General features: G+C 36.9%; 3 protein-coding genes across 5 annotated transcripts in view; all 3 read right to left on the bottom strand.

Annotated features, from left to right (window-relative positions):
* Window positions 1–24,295, bottom strand: part of LOC115444202 (stress-activated protein kinase JNK) — a 125,804-nt gene that overhangs the window by 68,429 nt on the left and 33,080 nt on the right. For all 3 annotated transcript variants that reach the window (XM_037437038.1, XM_037437033.1, XM_037437034.1), the window contains exon 2: window positions 802–835. The gene's annotated coding sequence lies outside the window, so the exon portion shown is untranslated. The remainder of the gene's footprint in view (window positions 1–801; window positions 836–24,295) is intronic.
* LOC119188938 (uncharacterized protein K02A2.6-like) lies at window positions 12,582–13,547 on the bottom strand. Its single transcript, XM_037437213.1, has one exon. It carries the CDS (start codon window positions 13,545–13,547, stop codon window positions 12,582–12,584), a length of 966 nt encoding a protein of 321 aa, XP_037293110.1.
* LOC119188937 lies at window positions 15,072–17,644 on the bottom strand. Its single transcript, XM_037437212.1, has 2 exons — window positions 17,405–17,644; window positions 15,072–16,524 (listed from the first exon to the last, which is right to left on the bottom strand). Exon 2 carries the CDS (start codon window positions 16,020–16,022, stop codon window positions 15,072–15,074), a length of 951 nt encoding a protein of 316 aa, XP_037293109.1. The 5' UTR covers window positions 16,023–16,524; window positions 17,405–17,644.

The following is a 24,295-nucleotide window of genomic DNA, read 5'->3' as shown; positions in this document are numbered from 1 at the left end:
GGGAGCTTAAAAGGGTAAGCGATGAGAGCTTACATACATAATTTGAGGTATAGCTGATCTCATGATTTTGTAGTGAGATTACTTCAAAGTTGAATGTAAGTTGAAATGCTGACGAATTAATCTTTGCGAATATAAAAAAAACCTAATTGCCTCATAAACACTAGGATTAATATCGCTTTTTAATAATCATTGTTTCGGTATCTTCTACAAATAACAGTGACGATCAGATTCCTGCCGTCTTCCCTTGATGTAGAACTTAATTATCATTAGAAAGATTTGCAGACCGCATTTATGTACATTAGTAACTATATTGTCTTGGGTGCCCTTTCAGGAAATTTCACCGTTAGCCACTTGCATATAAACACACAAACTCCGTACATCAATATAGATAACAATCACACAACGTTCCACCTAAATTATCTATTTAAAGATACCATACACACAGAGCGAAGGCTCTAAACAAAAATGTACTCCATCCAGGGACGTGGATGCAGTCAGAATAGTAAATTGTGAACGTAAGTCGTTTCTTTCAAACGGAGTGTAGTTATTAGCCCGGGGCGGTCGCTATTTAGAGCGTCGGGAAGGTGGCCGCTTGAGCCTCCGCCTTAAAGCAACTGGCTCAAGGCCATTTTTGAGAGGTCGCGCGGCGTGTGCAGTCTCCAGATTGTAGACTTTATGTGAATGTACTAAGTTTACCTGCACTGCAATTATTTATGCAAAAATAATACAATATATTCACAATATACATGGCTAATATTATAAGTGTAATATAAACAGCTGAATGAGTACAAAAAAACTCACCAAAATATGGATTTCGGTTTCAGTGCGCGTCAATCTGCAACAAATTATGTTTTATGAAAATTGGTTCTGCTTATAAAATGCTTTAAAGGTATGTTTTAATATTGGCAACTCTACTGTTTACGTCGAACATTACCATTTTAACGATCAAACATTTTAAACTTTCCTAGAAAACATAAAAGTAATAAAAATAAACAAACACTCCAAGTTCCTTTCCTTCCAAAAAACGAAAAGATCAACAAAATGTAAAACGGAAACTTCAAGCCAAACAAGCCTACGCCGTAGCCCTTGCGTCTACGTAGCTACGGCGTAGCACCTCAGCACACGCGTAGACACGTGTAGCCGATAATGGGGCGGAGTTGGCGCGAATTACAAGGCGTCACGTGCCGGCACATCAATTAGCAACAGTGGGACGGATCGAGACTATTTACGAATTGATATAACGAGCTTGTTAGAAACGGCATGTTTATTTTAGATTCAGTTAAGTGATTGAATTGAATGTAAGTAATGTTTCTTTTTAAAAAAGCCGGACGAGCTGACGGCCTCCTCAATGCTATGGTATTCATCGATGGCTCATGGCCATCTAGGATGTCAGGGTCATAGCCAAACTACTGCATAATGGAGTGAGTGCCTTCGTTTAGTTCTATTAAAAGGTTATGTAATAGCCCCGAAGCGCTATAGACAAGAAATATTAACATTATGTTTGATACCCTTACAGATCGGTTTCTGATCTTGGATAATTTATTTCTATAATTACAATTAATATTACTGGGTTTAAGGTCAAACTCTCACATCATGTAATTTGATTATTTCTAATTTTTTACCAATTTTTAACACAATATATTTACATATTCTTTATTGTATACAGTAATATTCAAAACACTCCGATATTAAACATAGACAAGAAAGGATACCACGAATGGCCAGTGTCGACCGCAGTCAGCTTTGTGTCGACGAAAATAATGACCTCTCGGCGTCCAGTCCTTTGTTGGCCGAGATCTTTGCGCACTGATAACAGTTGAGATACAGGGTGTTATTTATAACGCAATTGTCTTGAATTGGATTTATACTGTTTGGAAAGTAGCCACTAGTAGAGATGACTCTAATTAGTTTCTATTTAACATCCGGTTTCATGAAATGAAACTTTTACGATGGTTGTAATTGACAACCGCAAATATGAGTGTAAATATGAGTTTATTGCCGACCTTCAACAAGAAATAAAGATTAAAGAAAGGATGTTGAACCTCCATAATGTTCACTAGTCGACCAAGAATGCGCCCACTAAACGCCGTAAATTTCAGGAAATTAAGTTTACTGGTGGTGGTAGGTATCTCCATATCTGGGAATCCGCCTGGGTAGGTACCACCGCAATGTCTATATTTGGTGCCAAGCAGTAGTGTATAGTCATTGTTGTGTTCAGGTTTGAAGAATATTGTAGCCAGTATAACTACTGGACATAATAAGACTTAACGTCTCATGTGGCAGGATGGCAAGCGCAGTGGAATACCAAACAATACTTTGTAATTCCAAGTGTTGGATGGTGTTTCTACTGTTTATGGGCGGTCGTACCGCTTACCATCAGTCGAACGGCAAGCTAGTCTCGTCATTCAAACGAATAAAAAAAACATCCCGACCTAGCTATTTATGCCGCAGGCAAAAGCATCTACAATTCTCTGACACTTATATACACAATGCACAGTATATTAGATTATATAACCCATATAGCAAGATATACCCACACTACACAATTTTCCCCGCAGTTCATCAAAGCAGACGTCTCAAATAGATGCCCTGTGAAGACAGATCCCCCAGGCCTTGCCCACACATACGGCGGTTAATCTAATGAGTGCAAAACGTCTGTCAGTTGCACGGCTCGGCGCGGCCTGCCGGGCTCCGTCTGCGTACGTTTTGCTCCTTTTCTCTTCTGTTAATAGGGGAAAACGTATGAAAAGTGTACAAATAAAATGTGAAAAGCGCGGCAAATTAATGCACCTGGCCGGGAATATCATATGTCTATGTGCATAGATTCTCTACGGTTTTGAAACAAAGAAATTTTACTTATAATTATCCAAGATTTTTTTTATGCATTCATGACTTATACAGGCGCAGATTATAATGAATGCTACCACCAAACAATATTCGAAAAATAAAACTTGCAACAACAGAATGTCTCACAGCTCATCAGCATTTAAGTACACACTTAATGAAACTCTATCTACACTAGTTTATTTTAACGACACGAATTCCGTGTTCAATCAGTTGGAAGTCAGTTTCAAAGAGACCGGCATAATTAAATTAGATAACCATATCTGGTCAGTCGCCACTGTATCTAGACCCCAATCGGCCTATCATCTCGTGTAGTGAGATCAGTTATAAAAATATACTATAATAGTAAGACAGAACGGTATAATTTTGAAAAGCGTTGAAAAACGTCTCTTTTTGGTTAACTTCATATGTGAACTACACTGGCCCAAATCTATAGCAGGACAAAATATTAAACTTCCCACTATAAGTGGTGACTATACCATAACACCGCCAAGGGACATCAGCTAGGCTGCATTGTTGCTTAAGAGGAAAGCCGAGGGGAGCGGCGAGAGACGGAAGTCGTTTATACCGTAAGATGGGGTCAGGTTGGCTCCATAAATATTGCATGAAGGACGGTCCGTATAATACGGTTATGTTTTTAGGAAATGATTTCGTGGCGATGTGCAAGGCAGCATAGAATATTATGCAGTTGTGTGTAGTATTTATATATATTTATATCCGAAAATTATAGGTACTTCCCGAGTTTTTCATTCGTTTATTATTGTAAAGTATGTTGGACACGTATAGTGAAAATATTTACATTTTTTTTTTTTTTAACAAAAAATAAGCAAACTTGAGAATGTATGAAAGCAATCATCACCACAGTCATGAACGGCTTGTGGAACCGTGAATACGTTTTGGTTTTATAAGACAGAAATTGTAACGGTAAAAGTCATCAACCAAAAACAAGATCTCCAGAACCAATCAAAAAAGTTATCTAAAAAGAAACCTATTCCTACCTAAGTAAAATCGGTAACCTATAATTATTCCGCTGTCGTAAATGAATAACAATTAATCATTCGTTATGTTTGCTCCCTTTCTTTAAAGCAACAAATTTCTTTATACCTTCAATCAGTATCATTTATTACGTGTTTATTGATCTGGTGTTTGAACCGCAAGCGAACCATTAGATTGTCGATGGTTATCACTCGACCGCTAAACCGCCCGCTAATGGTTATTTGAACTACATATGATTGCCGCCGCGCCGCGCCGCGCCGCACCGCGCGCCGACCGCCCTTGGAATTGAAATGGTACGCGAAATTCTATTTGCTTTCATGTGCTTTTAAGATTTTACATTTGAAAGATAGGAAGTGATTATTTTTAAATGGAATTTCCAAATAAGTATTACGAATTACAATATAATTCTTATACAAAACCATACCCAACAGCTTTATATCTGGTTCTAACAAGTCGGCATAATTGTGTCGACTGCCGAGGGGTAATCATCACTCGTCAATCGACATTATATTGGACCCCACTCCACTTACCATCAGGTACAGAGGGGTGACTTTACCGTACTCGTAAAAAAAACATTTAAATTAAACGTTGATTTAAAACATTTAAGTTAATTATGTAAGTATTATTTTCTAGGCTGATATTAAATATTTACAAAATTGAGGATTAACAGTGAGATATTGACCATGTATAATGAAATCATTCATAAGGGTCTTAAAAGGAATCTACAATCTTAAAACCGCCCAAAACAATACACAATGAAAACAAACCCGAAAATTACAATCTTACAGTTAATAACAATATAAATGGACATCATTCCTTACAAACTACCTACTCTTGAAAACAAATATCCACGTTATCTTCAAATGATATTACCATCGCATAACTCAGGCGGGCACGTGTGTACAACTATCCAATAAGGCCGCTCGGAAGGCAATAAGGCAGTGTAAGGCGCTTGACGACTCGTGACGTCAGTTCAGTGACGCAAACGCGATGCGGATGCGAACTCGCAAGTTCGTTTCATTTCCTAATGTTTATTTGTAAGGTCGTAAAGTTGTAACTAATAAAATAACTATTCAAACGTAAAACGGAGAATATTTGTCAGTTTTCAAAACGTAGGTAAATAGGTTAACACAGTCCACTTTTTTGTGGAAGTAAACATAGTTTATTTTGGAATAAATATTTCAGTACAGCCGCGAGCAAATGCTTTTTTATACAGCGATTCCACTGCATACATTGGCAAGTGCAGTCAGCCGACACCAGTATACCGGACTGTTTGAGACCGGATAGACAGGCTGAACACTAAACGCATTGACGAAGGCTACTGTAGCGTGCTTCACACTTTGTACAGGGTGTATTGACGAAGGGATTCCTGGCGGCTTCTCTTTACGTAGAATTTATGTAGAATCTAAATATCATTAAAACGATTTGGAAACCGCATTCGTGCCTATTAGAACCTATATTTCGTGTCGGGTTTCGGAAATTTCCACCTTTCGCCACTGTTACAGTGGTCGATATCCCAGCTGATACACGATATATCCCACTAAAAGTTAAATAAATAGAATTATTGAATATACATGCGATAACACTATATCAGACTGTATAAGTATGCAAATGGTACCTACCTAACCGGCTCAATACGCTTTTTGATACGTAATAGAACGCTGTGACATCACCACTGACGCAACGCATTGCGGATAGTGCTGGGTAACAGCTTGTAAACGGCACATTGACGCTTCAATGTAGAATGACTTATGTTTACGCGAATGTTAGACATTGAAATTACATTAATTAACGTGTTTTTTTAATTTGGTAAAATTTTTAATCACGATGTTTCGAAGACTGCAGTCTTCGTGGTCAAGGGGCAGACTATGTCGTTAGGTAGTTTTGTTTAAAAATCTTGATTGTAGGATTTGGAATATTAATAGTACAGCAATATGTAGCTTAGATCAGGTATAACCATGATCTTTCACCTACCCCTTGCTCAATAAAACGAGGGGTCGCCGCAACACACATTTTGAAACACACACACACTATGCTTTTTATCCCAGAAAGGATCAGCAGAGGCGCAACTGATACGCTCACTTTCGGCCGTGTTTATTCCGTCCCATGATATGATAGGGGGCGAGTCTATCGCCATATCTAGCACAAATTCCAAACTCCGAGCTCGTACCGAGTAGAAAAACCCAATATTACTTTGCCCAATACGGGGATCGTACTTGAGACCATGGCACTGCAGTCTTACTGTAATACAACTACAACACCGAGGCAGTCTTTTTACAGCATCTTGCAGAACTTATTTAGCTCAGTTCCACCTAACTAACGTATTTAATTTGCATCCTGGTACAAAGAATATTGTCATTCGACTATCTCCGCCCTCACACCACGGCAACCATCTTAATGACACCGAGCGGTGTAATTCGGCGAATCGAGCACTAGTGACTAATCAGACTCTAAACCATTGACTCCCAAATTAGTCCTGGTGGATCCTCAGGGGTCCAGAGGAGACTTGACGGGAGTCTACGGTGGCGTGACCCAAAAAATGAGAGTTCACAATTCATAAGGGGGGTCCACGAAAATTATCTGATTTGGTAGTAAAGAACTAAAATGTTGCTTGACTTCACCTATCAATGTAGGCAGATCATGTTGATAGGGGTCGTAAGGCACGGTGACTTCAACATAACTGTCCAGTCGCCTCCCGCGAAGACTGGGCGACAGTACTTTCTCCGCGGAATGTTAAAAAAAAGGTCCGCCGGAACCAGCAAATTTTTGAAAGTGGTCTATGAGAAAAAAGAAGTTTGGGAACCTTTGCTATAAACTATGTTGTTAGCATTAAGAGCATGATGAGAGTTAGCCGCAACTAATGTCTCTATATAACGAGCTTAGAGCTAGACCATGTAGTGCTCATAAAATCCTAGTTGTTATGCGAGCTATCCATACGTCATTTAATTGTATAACTGTCTCTAGGCATTCGGCGTGACGTCACAACTATGACGCAAACGCACTGCGGACCGTCGTAACATCGAATCCACGCGCCTCGTTTACTTGACATATTACGATGAATTATCGTTTGGGACGCATTTTTTATACGTGATGGATCGCATCACTTAGTTCTGGTCATATGGAGGGTTATTGTTAGAATTTAATAAAATTTCTAGACGATGGAGAAATTTGTAACGTTTTGGGATGTTTAAGGTTGTGTATTTTTTTCTTTAGCAAAGAAATTGGCTCTTAAGTAGTCTACGTGTATTATTCGCAGTATCTTATGTATGTAGAAATAAGTATATGATATTAAATTTCCATTGCATTCGCAAACAAATGCATCGTATATGAACTAAAAGAAATTGTTTGAATCCAGTTTGCGAAGGCCGACTTATCGTTAGTTGCAGATGGATTGCAATATAAAATTCTATAATTATACATGTTCATTCCCGTGCCCTTGAATCGATCAAGGTTTTTTAGTTTTTATACTATAATCGACCAGTGGTGAAGGTTACATTTTTTCAAAAGGTATCCCGAGGCAGTAAAAATTGCCTTATTTACATATCGTGGCCAATTTAACACAAAACAAAAATTAAAACAAACGTAAATAAATCTAAAAGGGAAGCCGGTAGATATCGGGTTGTATGAACCCTTCGCCACTGAAGCATACCATTAAAATAAATTATATTTTTTACTTATAAATAATTAATATTTATAGCATAGTGGCCTAAAATCTAATTATAATTAGTACTAGTAACTACAATTTGTGTCGGCTTCCCTTTCGGAACATTTCACCCTTCGACATTGATATCTACCCAGTACACTCGCATACAGACCTACCACCCAGTTGTCTGTTACATAAAAATGTTGAAAAAGTCTTCATTGCCGTTCCGTTAACTCCCACAATGGCTATTATATTTTAATCGAATCATAAATCTCTAATATCGTTTCGTAAACAGGCGATTTGCCCCAGGCTTCCCACTCTATAAAATGTAAAAAATCTCACAAAACACCAAATAGACGTCGTTATTTATTTTTGATGAGGTTATTGAACTGACTGAAATATTGCCTCGTTTGTGAAGTGGTACCGTATTTGGACTGTGACGTCAGAGTCTAGATTCGATTCGTAGGGCTGGGTTACATTTTGACTCGAAATATTAAAATATCTTCGAGAACACCTGGATGAGGATTTATGCCTGATGTAACGAAGCTTGTCCCGTATCATAGTTTAAGGCGGAGATAAGTGTGGTAAAACGTGAGTATATTAGTCACTTATCGAATTAATCCTTTGTGATATTAACAGTAAACTTACATTGTGTGTATTAAAGATTTGATACAACTTATAGTTAGCTAAACGACTCCGTAGGTACAGTATGTAATACGAAATACAATAATAAAATTTGTCAATCTCCGAAAAAAATATATTATAAAGAAGTAGGTGCAGTATGTAATACGAAATACAATAATAAAATTTGACAATCTCCAAAAAATATATTATAAAGAAGTAAAGTTTATAAATCTTTATATCGGCACTAATATCTGAAGCGTTATCTGACCCTCAAAACTCCTTTAACACTAGAAAGCTGCATTATCATTTACTCTTACAGGCTACTTTTTGTCCCAGGTACGTACTATAAGGCGAGTGGAGCCACAGGTAAAATCTAGTAAATCATGAAATATCACATGTAGTATAATTGGCACAGGTCAATATGAACTGCACTCCGGACACACGGCCGTTTACAGTGCAAATTTCCATCAAAAATCACAAACACTGGCCCGCGCAGAGCGAAACACTGGCGACCAAAATAAACACACACGCGACGTACAGTTTGCAGTGTACTCATGTTTGCACTGAGCCTTTGTTACTTCACAGGAGACGTGACGCAGCGCAGGGCAGATTTGGTAATGCGAATGTGCTTCTTTTTAGATAAGAATATTGTGTACACATTGAAAATGTACAGTGAATTATGAAAATATATATAATATATACATATGTTAATACATATTATATATTAACTATAATTGATTTTCTCTTTTTTTCATTTGCCACGACTTCTATTGCGCTATACCATTACGTTATTAATTAGCGCCTTCATCCATCCATTTATTCGTTCATTTAATTAGTGTCTAAACTTATCCCTCTCTTAGCCTGTGACGAATAACTAAATGAATGTAAAAATATGTTTTTTCAAAACCGAGAACTTATGTTTAGAAATGTTTACTTATAAGACACTTTTACTAATATATCATTGCATATTAAAATTATTTGAAGGTCTTCACCACAGATATTTGTTAAAGGTTATTTTTAGATTTCCACGCCGTGCTGTGTCGCCTCCACTATACACTCAGCCTTACGCCGGCCAAATGCCACGTCCAGACTGGAGAAAAACATTTACCCAACAGTTGACGGCGACACTGCATTGCTTTTAGTGTAAAATTGAATAATTTCACAGCACGTTGTCTGGCTTCGGAATGGGTAATTAACGTGCCTCGTTCACCGAGCGCTTTAATATTTGACTGATGTCACTTTGCCTATGGGGATTTCGTTTAAATGTACAATGGCTTCTGCACGTGTCAGTCCATGTATATGACCGTCTACATTAAACAGATATGGCACATAGACACAGTAAGTTCTGTTTTAAATTCTTACACCTCAATAGACAGCAATGATTATCTTCATAAGGCTCGGTAGGTGTAACAGTTGATAAGGATCTATATGATCCGATTCCTACCGGATTCCCTTTTGTAGTTTACGTCAAAACTATCATAAGAACGATTTCCAGGCCCCGTTTATGTATATTATTAGTAGTTATATGTTGTATCGGGTTCCCTTTCGAAACATTTCACCCTTCGCCACTGAGGTGTAATCAACTTTTTAATATATAAAATGCCTACGTACAAACAGTATCGCGTGATACAAGTGCTAGATCCTTTTCGTACACAATTACAAACATCGACTAACATTATAAATAAATAACGAAACACCTGCGTAGAACAGTGATTTCTGAGAATATTAGAATGTATTTTGTATCATATTTGTTTGTGTATAGAATACAATAACATGCTCATGATATGCATTATAAATAGTCACAAATAATGATATGATCTAGGTCCAACGCACCCTTTTGAAAGCAAATCTATTTTATGAATTTAAATCTGTAATAACCGAAGAAATTCAAGTAAATATTTTAAATGGAAATTTTTCTCTAACGATATAGCCAAAAATAAAATGAGTACCCGCGTCATTCCGAGTTCTTAGAATTGTTATTTTATTTTTAATATAATGAATAAGGGCTTTACAAACTAATTGGAGTGACGCAGTGGGCAGTATTCGAACAATTATTTTATTTATAACTTCCATAAAAAGACCCTAGATGAGAAAATGCCACAGTTATTCGTGAAAAGGTTTAAAATATGAAGAAAAAATCTATGAATAAATATGGACTGCACACGCTACAACTTTTATTAACATAGGGGTTTTTGCAGACGGCGTATTTCATCTGCGCGGACAACGCGAACTCTCTGAAACACACACACATATATATGTAAAAGTAGACAGATCCCAGCTGCATCGCGGTTACTGCGCGTTTAACTACCGTTAAAACGCGTCACCAACTTGTTTAAAACTAAGAACGTTTGCATAGAATCTAACCATTCCTCATCCTCATTTTTATTAGATTTGTTGTTGTACCTATTTTAATATATTGAATGACATAATATGTAGTGCTGTTGGTGTAACTTATTACAAATAAATAAATTCAATACTTTTTCATAAAATTTACTAAAATATTCAAATTTCCTTTTACACACCGCTACCGGCATTCACAATAGACACCTTTCGGTTTTTTAGTGGTGGGTAGTGGGAAGGGGGTGGTATCTGACGTCACGAGACCACTGCGTGACTGGAATAACGGCAATCAATAACCGAGTCTCCGCCGCAGAGCTTTGCACCGAATTTAGACGCAATGTACAAAGTTCCTTATAGACATTGCGCCAAAGTAATGGTTATCCTTTATCTTACCAGTGCCATATTTTATATACACAAGAAAGAAATTCAGAAAAATGACTTCTAAATGCGATACTTTGTGAAAATGCTTGAAGTTTGTTAGTAACAAGTAACGGATTTGGATGAAATTTGCCACACGGAGCAGTCAGTACAGTCAAATGCATCCGATAGGGTAATCGATTTGCCTCTCAATACTTGATGAGATTATCCTCCCATCCCAATCTTAATCTTCAACCCGATCCGAAAATACGTTATTTGTAAGCATGTTAAAAATTTTTGGCCTGTTTGGTAGACTTTCGTAAGGGATCGAATAAAGCGAAAATGATGGTAAATGTAATCCTTCAGAAAAGGATTTGTTCTTAGACTTCCTGTTAGTGATTGATTACGAGATGTATTATCGTCTATACAAAGCACATACAACTCTCAAACTAGTGTATCATTAATTTCAGGTCAGGGCTTCAGCCGAAACCCTGTGAGGTTGAGATAACAGCGTTTCAATGGCGACCGCAGCTTCACTTTCTGACCCAAGCAAACTCATCCTTCCTTTCATACAGCCTTCCAGCCTTCAACCGCGTTCATGAAAACAAGCCCGTCTGTATTGTATGTATGTTAGATATGGGGAATTTAGATACTTTTAGTCATATACAAATGGACTAGTTTGAAGTGATCAAATTTGTACTTAATTATTCCTTTAATAAAAGTAAATATTTTGTTTGTCTAACCTAATATTTGGAACTAATACTTCATTTTTAAAAATACTTTCACCAATAGGAAGAAACATTATCCCTGATTACTAAAGACTATTTATGAACTTATATGCGAACGAAATCACAAGAAAATATAGATGATTTTTTTAAAGACACTAATATTTTACAGTATTTTAATTTTCTCAAAAAGAGTACTTTCATAATGTAAGCACATTCGGGTAGTGCATATTAAAAAGGTAATTATTAAGCCGAGGCCCAATATTTTCCCGGTATAGCCTGGGACTGTATAGCCACTCTTATGCTAATTACAGGCACTTTTAGCAGAGAGGCTCGGGGCTCGAGAGCTCGCCCATAATCCCGATAACTTTATTAAAATCGTTTGACGTCAAAGCACAAATGATAAAAAATCAGTCTCGGTTTATGCCGACGATGCAAGTATTTATTCGATAGAATAAAGCTGACTGAGAATGCAATTTTAAAGAGTTTTTCAGGCACGCGAAGTAATTACGCTGCATGTGGTTGCAGTGTAGTTCGAATTAATGTTGAGTAACGAGAATCAGTTGCCAAAAATTTGCAGACTTTTCTTGTTGGATGTAAACATACCGACTGATCACGTGATATGACTGTTCGGAACAACCTAATTTTCTAATACGTGTACATCAGTGGCGAAGGGTGATATTTTCCGAAAAGGAATCTGTAATATTTACTTTTGTGTAGTGTTACACAGGCTCGGCACGCACTATACACTAAGGCGCGTCCACTCTCACCGATAGGCTCTCGTGTACTGACGCGGTGCGCTCGAGACAGTGAAATGTATATATTATGTTTATGTATGTTTATTTGTATATTTGTTTAGTATAATGTTAAATATAATAATATATTGATATTTCATAATAATATATAATGTGTATATAAGTATAATTATATCACAAACACTACATCTCCTTCTTGTCATATTTTTTATTTCTTTATTTATTTTTTTCCATTAATCTTTATACCCAATGAAATACAATCATAAATCAGATCTATTCTTATGGAAATCATATTGTTTAGTTTTCTAGACTTTGCTCTTCTGAACTCTGGTCTGATGGTACACTCGTCCATTTGCCTTCCACCCTCTTCAAATGTATCACGTTCCTTCTAAATCTTTGGTCTGTTTCACTATTACGTACCGTGCAGTCACCATTATGTTCACTTTCCACAACATGTGGCGTAGGGTTAAAATTAGTTGTAAGCTTGTTGGATTTTTCCATTGTTTTTACGTAAACTTTATCTCCCTCTATTATATCTGATTCTAGGGCTTTCCGTTTCCTATCTCCATATTCTTTTCCTTTTTCTTTTTGTATTTTATCCTTATCTCTAATTTCCGAGTCATTTAATCTATAGTTTATTTCTCCTAGTGAAGGTATTTTATCTCTACTTTGCCGTTGGAAGAACAGTTCAGATGGTGATCGTCCAGTAACTGTATGGGGTGTATTATTGTACATAAGTAGATACTCCCATAGACTTTCCTTTAAATCTTTATTCTCGATATGACTAATACGAAGACGTTTTAAAATGTCCCGATTTTGTCGCTCGACCTCGCCGTTCATTTGAGGCCAATATGGGATGGTATTAAATAATCTGATATTGCATTCCTTGCAGAAAGTTCTGAATTCTTCACTGACAAACTGCCTACCATTGTCCGCTGTTATGGAAATAGGATAACCAAGTCTACTAAATGATTCTTTTAGTAGTTTGATGATCTGTAAACTCGTGATCGTTTTAGTGATTTTCACCTCTTTATATCGACTGTAGTAATCAACCACTACTAAAATATATTCTTGACTTGGTAATGGTCCCATTAGATCTACTGCAATATCTACCCACGGCGCCGTAGGCAACACTCTTCTCTTCATGGGTACTGGTGGGTTTGGAAGACTCACCAATGTACAGCCTTTGCAAGCTTTCACTACGTTTTCCACATCTTTATCGATGCGAGGCCACCAAACCTTAGATCTCAAACGTGCCTTCATGCCTACTATTCCAGGGTGGCCTTCGTGCGCAGCATTCAACACATTTTGCGCAGTTGTTGGGGTATTACAATTTTGTTCCCACGAAGCAAAATATTGTTATAGAAACACAATTCATTTTGAAAAATTTTATAGCTCTTAATGGAATCATCCCATTCATTCTGATAAACACCTTTCTTTACACTGCAAATCTCATGATCTTTTTCTGAATGTGCAACTATGCTACTCATGGATATAGCGACTGGCCGAGAATTTTCTACTATTTGATGCACATGTGTATCTTCTCCTTTTGTGGATCGTCAATGTTACACAATCGTGACAGAGGATCAGCTATATTTGTTTTTCCAGGTTTATACACAACTTTAAAGGTATATGATTGTAGCCTCAGTACCCACCGTTCAATTCTCGCACATGGTTTTGATTTAGGTCCAAACAATATCTCTAATGGCTTATGATCAGTGATCAGATCAAAATGCTTCCCGAATAGAAAAATATTAAAATGTTCGACCGCCCAGACCAATGCCAGTGCCTCTTTTTCTGTTTGGCTATATCTGCGCTCGCAGTCTGTCAACGTTCGATTACCATAAGCAATAATCCTAGGACCACGTGTATCACTTTGTACAAGTACAGCGCCAAGTCCTACAGGGCTAGCATCCGCTATCACTTGTGTTGCATCTTTGACGTTGTAGTATCCTAAAGATTGTATTTTCGTTAATATCTGCTTAAGGTTATTAAATGCTTTACTTTGTTCCTCAGACCATATTTTTTCTAAACTATCCCTTTTGCCCATTCGTAGTCTTAGTAATCGCTTTAGGGGTTCTGTCATTGTAGCTAAATTTGGTACCCACTTGTTAATATAATTTATGAGACCTAAAAAACTTTGCAGTTCCTCTATGGTTTTCGGAACCCTAAAATTCTTTATGCTATTAACATATTTGTCCAAAGGTTTAACTCCTTCATGTGTAAGCTTGTGTCCCAGGAAATTTACATCTTGTGTCTTATATATACATTTACTGTTATTCAAAACAGCATTGTTTTCATTAAGCACCTGCAGGACTTTTTTTAGTCTAGTATCATGCTGTTCCTCACTTTCACCGTAAACAAGGATATCGTCGATAAAATTCACGACTCCGTTACAATTTATCAACATCTTTTCAATGATTTTCTGGAAAATCTCGGGGGCACAAGTAATACCGAACATCAATCTTTTATACCTATATAAGCCTTTGGAGGTTATGAATGTTGTTATATGCCTAGAATCGGAATGAATTTCCACTTGATGGAAGGCATTCTTTATATCTAATTTGCTAAAATATCTAGCATTCTTCATTTTTGGTAGAAAATGATCCATAGAAGAGGCAGGGGGGTGGTTTTTCCCGCATGATAGCAGCGTTTGCGCGTCTCATATCAACACACAAACGTAATTCACCATTCCCTTTCATTATTGGCACAATTGGTGAAACCCATTTAGACGGGCCTTGGACTTCTTCTATAATGTCATTGTCTAATAGTTCTTTAATTTTAATTTCAACCTTTTCTTCCAATGGGTATCGGTACTCTGCGATACGGTTGGGATACAGGCTTTATAGAATTGTCAATAGGGATCTCTAGTAATATGCCTTTGAATTTTGGAAATGGGGTTATTTGTATTTGATTTATCCCAATGCCCAGCTTCAAAACACCTAAACAAACAGCTGTGTCTTTGCCTAATAGGTCTCTGGTACCTCCTGAAATTACATATATAGTGGCAAATTCCTTCCGACCATTAACCTCGATTGTAGTTTCGAATGAACCTTCTACGACCAATGGAGTGTTACTACCATACGCTAACAAAGTCTTCTTAGGTCTTTTGACTTGATTACAAACATGTACCCGTTTGCTTTTTAATTCCTTCCATGTTTTCTCCGTGATAAGGTTCAATTTACATCCGGAATCAATTAACATATCAATTGTTACGCCACCAACTGTACATTTTATAGTGGTATCATTATCCACCTGAAAAACATAGTCTATTTCTTCAGTTTCTATTAGATCTACATCTCTTTCTTTATCCAGTTTCGTCCTTTTCTGATTATTTTGATTTGTTTCTCTTTTTCGAAATTCATCGATTTTCCTTTTCTGCGGTTCTGTATTCCTTGGGGACCTGCAGTATAAGCGAAAATGTCCAATTTTGCCACAAGAATGACATTTCTTTCCTTGGGCTGGGCAATTTACATTACTTGAAAAGTGATCATTACTTCCACATCTACCACAATGTGCTCTTTTTTTATGATGCGACTGATTTTGATAGTCTTTACCTCTGTTATATTGTTTATTTCCTTTAGTAATTAAATTAATATCTAAATTTTTGTTCTTATTACTGTAGTCTTCTAATTGTTGGGTCACCACTTCAAGAGTGTTTGCTTCCGTTATGATTTGGTCAAGGGTGACACCGTCTCCTAAAGTCAAAATTTTCTTTCGTAATTTTGTTGAATGCATTTCTCTGTAATTTGATCTATGATGTGATCGTCTTGTTTATCGAATGCACATTTTCCGGCCTGCTGGCGCAATCTTACTAAAAATTTCTCAAATTTTTCTCCTTCTTCCTGCTTTAATAACCGAAAGACATGTCGTTCATAAACTTTACTCTGTTTTGGTTGAAAGTATTCGTCCAGTTTCTGTATTGCCACTTCAAATACATCAACGGTTCCTGATGATTCGATGTTGGCTCCTGGTAAATTGTAGAAAATTTCTTGTACTCCCGATCCTCCAAAGTGTAATAGCGTAGCCCTTTTTTTTGATGCCGATGTAATCTCGGCTGCGTCCAGGTATATTAAGAAAGATCTCTTCCATTTAGCCCACTTGGTAGCTAAGGATGTGATTTCACCTTCAAGATCAAACTTTTCTAAAGCTGGTATTGGTATACTTGTCATTTTAATTTCTTTACTTTATATTTATTAAATTGTTTTTTTTAGTGTTATTTTTTTTTATGGGGCGTTACCTGAAACAAGTTTTTTGTTTTTAACTAATCTCCAATTTAATGGTGGTATCTATGTACCCAGACTCCAATTTAATGGTGGTAATTTATTACCCAATGTCCAATTTAATGGTAGTACACTCTGTACCATATTGCCAATTTAATGGTGGTACATCTTTGTACCCTGACACCAATTTAGTTGTGATAACTATTACCCAGTCCAATTTAATGGTGGTACATGTTTGTACCCTGATACCAATTTAATGGTGGTACATGTTTGTACCCTGATACCAATTTAATGGTGGTACATTTTTGTACCCTGATACCAATTTAATGGTGGTACATTTTTGTACCCTGATACCAATTTAATGGTGGTACATTTTTGTACCCTGATACCAATTTAATGGTGGTAACTAGTACCCATAAAATACGCACAAATTCACGCCTCCATTCCCGAAGACGCAAAGGCAAGGGCGCAACCAGTGCACCGACCATTCACCACACACCCAATAATTATTATTTTAGTATTAAATATAATACAACATTAATACCCTTATCATATTGTGTTTATTCACAATTTTAATTATCATAAGTAAAGATGCTTATTCTCGCGTAAAATACAAACCAAAGCAAAACTATATAAATCAACGCCCGCCGCGCCGTTAAGTAGCTATTAATGTGAGGCCCATCCACCACAGTTGTTTTGACAAACTAATCATGTTTCGCCTATAGTACTTTACTACATAGATAGCAATTTCATTGTTTAAAAATAATAATTTACGATAATTTAATTCTGCGGGTACTTTATAAATTTACTCACATATTTTATCCTTTCTAAATGTTTGTACAATCCCTAACCTGTTTTGTTTATTGCTTTATAGTCGTATAATAAATCAATTCTTACCTATTTTCTCGTCGCCACTTGTAATATTTACTTTTGTGTAGTGTTACACAGGCTCGGCACGCACTATACACTAAGGCGCGTCCACTCTCACCGATAGGCTCTCGTGTACTGACGCGGTGCGCTCGAGACAGTGAAATGTATATATTATGTTTATGTATGTTTATTTGTATATTTGTTTAGTATAATGTTAAATATAATAATATATTGATATTTCATAATAATATATAATGTGTATATAAGTATAATTATATCACAAACACTACAGAATCCAACACAACATATAAGTACTAATAATATACATAAATGTGATCAGCGAATCGTTCTAATGATAATTAGATTTTTTCCATATAATTACGAAAGGAAATCCCGCAGGAATCGGGTTATACTCGTATGGACCCTTCGCCACTGGTGTACATGTTGCTATCCAGGCAGTAAAACGTAAAATTTAATTTATAGCTTCTTCAGAAATCTAAATTCCACTAAGTCACAGCCAAATAAATACTAATAAAATTCATCATAAATAAAGAAATAAAGGAAGTTAGACATTCAGAAACTGTTCCTCCACAATTATACAGTTCCCAAGTGAGAATTTCATCCACTAAAGGGTTCAGATAACCCTTCATTCATATTTAAACGTGTCTAGACTGGAGTCCATCTAGGATATAGATGGCGCGTGTTCCGACGGCCGAGTATCCAGATTGCCGTATTTATAATAAGGAGCGGGAAGGGAGTAAATTGGTTCCTTATGGACGATGGGAGAAGGGGAGGTGTTTACATTGGTCGATTATTGTATGGCTAAGGACCAAATTACATTACAAGATCGTTGAATCGTATGTACCTTACTGAATACTGGTACGTAATGTGAAAAATTAACAAAACAAATAAAATAATGACATGTGGACGATTGTCAGATAAGTCGCTCACCCGATGATAAGCCATATGCCTAAAAAAGGACCAAAATTACTTAGATTTTCAATAACAAAGCATAGGGTGATAATCACGTTTATCATCCTGACATATTGTAATCTCATATTTTCTAGGAATTATATAGCTTATATCATTCAAATCAGAACTCAAAACTGTTTATAAAACTAGTGATATAAACTAATTGTAGAAATCACTAGTCCCTAGACTCATTGAAACGAAAGGTTTACTTGACTAATAAATTTTATACCGTTTAATCGTTTAATTTTTAAATAAATATTAAAAGTTTTTTATATTATATTTTTTTCCCGACGTTTCGAAGACTTTGCAGCCGTCATCGTTTTCGCGTAAATATAACATTTTTATACCTAATTAGTATATTTTAGTAGCGAGTTTTTAAACCGCATACAAAACAAACATCACCCGGTGTACGTCCCGCATTATTGTGTAGTTACATACTGCAGACTACTGCGGCCGCACGACGTATGTTCAAAAGATACAGAGGTGATTGTACTTTAATACCAAGTTGGGAAACTAGCAAATGGCCTGCGTTGTTACTTATACGGGAATTTCAAAACTACTGAATTCAATTTAGCTTTTTCTTAGGAACAGCTGTTGCAAGTATTTATTAGTAAATAGTTCTCTCGTTGGCGAGTTTGGTAATATCGAATTAACAATTGACAGTGCGTATATTATTATAATAATAATACTTAATGATCACCAGCAATTACAGTATAATATTATGGAACAATTTCCTGGCCTGTTTAAATTCACCATCTAATCAGCAAAACAATGCAGTTCCTAATTCAAAGTTTTGGGTGGTATTATATTGTTCATAGGTAATCGTAACACTCTAGCGTAAAATTTTTTGTCTAATGTTTTCTTGTAATAAAACATTAGTAAGTCAGGGGGGTACAACAGGCGCGTGGTTGGGGGTAAACAGTTGGAGCCTAGAGGTGATCGGCACTGGTCGGGTGTCTGCAGTCTAGACACACGGCGCCACACCATCTCAGACAAAGAGCCATGGAAATACAACTATTAAAATATATCTCTTTGTTTTCCATATTGTAGGTATACAGGATTCAATGACCAGAGGGATGGTATCGTTGACTTTATATTGGTTTCTCGTTATAAGTCTTGCAATTTTACAATGATTATATCCTGGTATGGCATGGTTATTACACTGGTTTTGTTTCAATGTATTCCAAATATCATAATTTCAGCCACTATGGCGTTCTTAGATTTTATAGAACGGAACGTAGTGAATTCAGTCTAATATTCCCACCAGCAATATTTACTACCCACTATATGACTTCAAATATCCAAAACCAAACTTTAACTAATAAACTACACACACTACATGTCAACATCATGAACATGACGTCACCGACACACCGATCCGGCTCGAAGGATCCAATTTCGACGGAATGAAGCGCTGTAGCTCTGTACGCCGACCGCAACAAGCTTAGAAGCGCTTGAATATTTTATGCATCGTCGGTAATGGCCCGGGGAATAGTGAACACGGCCTGTCTAATGCTGCAGCGCTGTCCGAGTGGATTGGTATTGTAATTAAATTTTAGCGTGCTGTGTGCCTCCGTGTTGTGGCTTTAAGTGGATCGCTTGGGTTTATTCGACGGCAGCTTCTTAATATAGACATGGTTTGGCTATAGAGACATAACATTATGTTATTACTAATCACTGAAAAATTTGACACATAAAACTACAAATTCTCTGACACAAAATAATCTAAACAAAAAATGCAATTTCTTTAAATTGTTTAATAATGAGAAAATTTCATATACAACATGTATGTCATAAAATTACGTTCCATTCCACGCTGGCATTTAACGTTCGCAAATAAATTGCATCGTATACCGACTGCGCATAACGTTCTGTTGCACTCAGAATATTATGTGGGTAGTTGAGTAAACACGACGGTGTTTATGTAAAACATCAAATAACCGCATCAACGCTGCCTGTGTTATTGCGAATAAGATACATACATACATAACATCACGCATTTTATCCCCGAAGGGGTATGCAGAGGCGCAACTAGGGCACCCACTTTTCGCCAAGTATGTTCCGTCCCATGATGTGATAGGGGGCGAGCCTATCGCCATATCGGGCACAAATTCCAGACTCCGGGCTGATACTGAGCAGAAAAACCCAAATATCACTTTGCCCGACCCGGGATTCGAACCCAGGACCTCAGAGCGCTATTGTACCGGACGTGCAATACAACTACGCCACCGAGGCAGTCAGAAGTGCGAATTAGATGAGTTTGAGAATGTTATTTATTTGTTACTAGCGTTTGCTTGTCTCTCCTGATCCTTTGTATAATTGTCCTGCAGAGACCTTTAATCATTTGTTTTTAATCCAAAAATCATTTAATGTAAAAATTCATGTTTTTTTTTATATATCAGTACGGCAAGATGACATTTCTGCCCCTGATAGTAAGTGGAGTGCGGTCCAATAGAACGTCGACGGACGAGAGATGATTACCCCTCGACAGTCGACACAAATATGCCGGCTTATTGGAACCACATATACACAGGCTGATCGCAGAACGCACACACACATTTACTTGGACCACTATGGAGGGTTTTAACACCTTGTGTACGGTGGTTGCTATGCAAGCGTATATAAAATATATCCTAACACCAGCATGTCTATTAGTTCCTTGTTTCGTGCAAGAACCAAACATATATTTCTGTCTACAATTCCGTAAAAAAAATTGCAGTTATTTAACAGACTCAAACTATGTGACTGGCTAAATATAAACACACTCATGAGTCTTGTGACGTGAGCATTACCTACAAGGACTACAACACCCGGACTCTAAATAAATATTTGTCTCAGTCTGAGACGGATTCTACGGAATGTTGGTTCACAACTGACTTTACAAACAAACAAAGATGTGTTACACTTAATTATAACGTTGGCAGATTGTTTACGAGTCGACCACGCAGCCTCCAAAGTGCTGTTGACACGACCGTCTTGACTGATGATGGCAACGCCGTAAATATATTCCGCCCTAACCCGAACTAGGCGTATATTTTCATATTTTTTATAAAAGGCCGGATATCTGGACGGCATAAGTCTGGCGCTTGAAAGAAAGAACGTCTTTTGTTGGTGGACTTTATTACATACATATTAGAACGTCTTTATCCTTGAAAAGTAGTACACACCAGTGGCGAACGGTCGATATAACCCGATTCCTGCTTCCCTTTATTAAGAGTTTCTGTAGAATCTAATTATCATCAGAACGATTTGTGGACCGCAATTACGCATATTAATACCTATATATTGTGTCGGGTTCCCATTCGAGAAATTTCACCATTCGTCACTGTTACTTACGATTTTTGACACGTGTATATCCGTTTCATGATAGACAAGTCTATTGGCATATTGAGCATAAATTAAATTTGTGTGTATAAGAGTAACATTATACAGCCGGTACGTCACTCATAAAATAAAAAAACAGAGCCAGAAATCTCGAAACTCACCAGTTTACTCTAACTACACTGGTCATCAATAACATAATATCCATTTGGGTGTGTGCTTAACTCCTACACAAGTTATGCTCAACATAACTACGGTTTAATTTCCCTACATAAAAATAAAGAAAGAACCATCTCAACGCCGTGATTAAAAAATAATAAAAACGAGCCAGTCTCCATTTGCAATTTTTTAATTACATTGTGAAGAGCAATTCAGGGAGCCAACTGAATGGCGCACGTATTTTTGTGCCCGCTTTAAACGTATTATGGTACAAAGTTCAGATTAACTGTATACATTTGGAGTTGGTAAATGTACAGTTTAAGTATTTCAGAATTATATATTTCAGGAACTGCGCAATTTACCGTAGTCATATAGGCATAGCAAATGCGTACTTGAACTGCAAACTACAACAATTTTAGATTACAAAAAACAAGCTTAACTTCTCCATTATTGGTATTTAATTCGGGTTGGCCAATAACACTCGTCGCCTAATCATACAACACATAGTTCGGCAATGTGGATCCACTAGTTGCACATTTGCTGTTGCAGATACATCCCGATGCGTAACATAACTGTCGACTACTACACTCAGTGTTCCATAAATGTCATATTAAACAGTAATAAGTGGGCCACTGCTTCGTACAGCTTACAAACGGAATAGATGTCAGCCTCCCTCCGCACCTCTGAGGAAGTTGCTCTTTACACGCTCAGGTGGATGACCGAGATATGCTCGGAGTTGGAAATAATTCAAAAATGACTAAGGCTTCAAGAGGCTGGAAGTACCGGCACGGAGGTATGAATAGGGGAGTGTATAGACATGTTTTGAAAGGTAAGGATGGGCGGGGAAACCTACTGTTTTTTTCTAGCTCATTTTCACTGCTAAGCAAAGGTTACGCTTTCGCTTTGCAGTGTGTGAAATATTTAGAAAAACGTTTATACGTTAGCTCGGCTTGGTCCGTTGAAAGGTGGTAGCTTCTTTCTTATTTACCAGTAATTAAGCATTATATCATTGCAGGGGTCTGCCTAGAAAATGAAATTCGGCACACGAATAGAATAAGGTCCTGGATTAACACATACGTAACTTTTTATCCTGGTCATTTCCTCCCATGGGAAAAAGTGTTTTTTATTGTTTTTTTTTTTAAAAGATGCCGGTGTCTAATTGTTTTAGGGACTGTTGTAGGCAAAGGCTATTCAAACGGGCGAAGTCGCGAGCAACACCTAGTCTTAAATAGAAATGAACAACATAATTACATACCACTATACGCACACCACGTCAACAAAGAGTTCAGCGAGCTAACTTCAGAGCACGCTGTGAAACTTCGGAAAGCGTTCTAGTTCAGTGAATAGCGTTACAGGGTGAAAGGGATTGTTGGGGACGCGGGGACGCCTCCCGCTTACGCACGGTTCCTAGAAAAGGTTTTATTTGAGTTATGTACCTTTTTATTAAAGATTGGGATTAGTCATTCTGGCAGAACGTCTTGTGTAGTCATAATTTTTTTCGAACTTTATAGATTTTTCCCCATTTATTGTATCATATTAAACAAATATTTTTAATACCAAATTTTGTAAAGAAATTTTCATATTTCTTCGAAATAAACGGAAAAACGCTGAACGAATTTGGAGAAATTTCGCACAAAGTTATTTTTTAAATAAAGACGCGGACGTTTCGCTGGCAAAACCTCACATAAATTAAAATCTAAGCCAACCAAAAATGCCAAGGTTTTTTTATAAAACTGAACTAATTTTGAAATACAACCGGCAATCTCTCATCATACTTTTCAATCACACTTCAACCGATACATCTTTCATTTCACAAGATCTCTACGAGGTCCTGAGCGTCCGTGGTAGTTACACAGGTCACCGACGACGTAATCCCGCCTCTTCGGATTACGGACGGAATTTAATTTCTACCCACATTTTCCAATTTAGAGCCGGGTCAGCCGATCCCGACGATGACGCAGTGCCCGTTGGTAAAATTACTTTTCTTTTTAATAACGCAAAATAAAATTCTAAGGTTTTATTTCTGTCGTCATTAGAAAATGTTTGGGGCAATGTGTGAAAATTTCCCACGTCAGTAAAATTCGGTGGAAATCCCTTCCAATATATTATTACTTTCAATATAAGTTAGCAGAGACTTCACTTTCCATATATTGTGATCATATATCGCAGGTTGAAAACAAAAGTGGCATTATTAGTGGAGTGTCTGGAGCATTCAAAACCGTAAAACCTCGGATTAGAGTTATAGTGAATGAATTAACACGATCGATGTGGGATATTGTTTTTTAAACTATAAATTGCAATGTTTACCCAAAATTTTTTTGTGCACTCCATTTTTTCATTGTTAAAAAAAAATTATAAAAATTAATGTTTGACCAAATATTTTCACTTTAAACAGTATTTTTAATTATATTAAATTTCTGAGTAGAATATTTTTAAAAGTACCTTGTATAAAAAGCAGTAGGGTCT

Source organism: Manduca sexta, chromosome 10 (genome assembly GCF_014839805.1).
Source record: "Manduca sexta isolate Smith_Timp_Sample1 chromosome 10, JHU_Msex_v1.0, whole genome shotgun sequence".
Classification (NCBI taxonomy): Eukaryota; Metazoa; Arthropoda; class Insecta; order Lepidoptera; family Sphingidae; genus Manduca; species Manduca sexta.
This window is presented reverse-complemented; position numbering and strand designations above follow the sequence as displayed.

Coding starts and splice junctions, on each gene's coding strand:
- LOC119188937 (XM_037437212.1), bottom strand. CDS start 16,022: ATGCATTCAACAAAATTACGAAAGAAAATTTTGACTTTAGGAGACGGT.
- LOC119188938 (XM_037437213.1), bottom strand. CDS start 13,547: ATGAAGGCACGTTTGAGATCTAAGGTTTGGTGGCCTCGCATCGATAAA.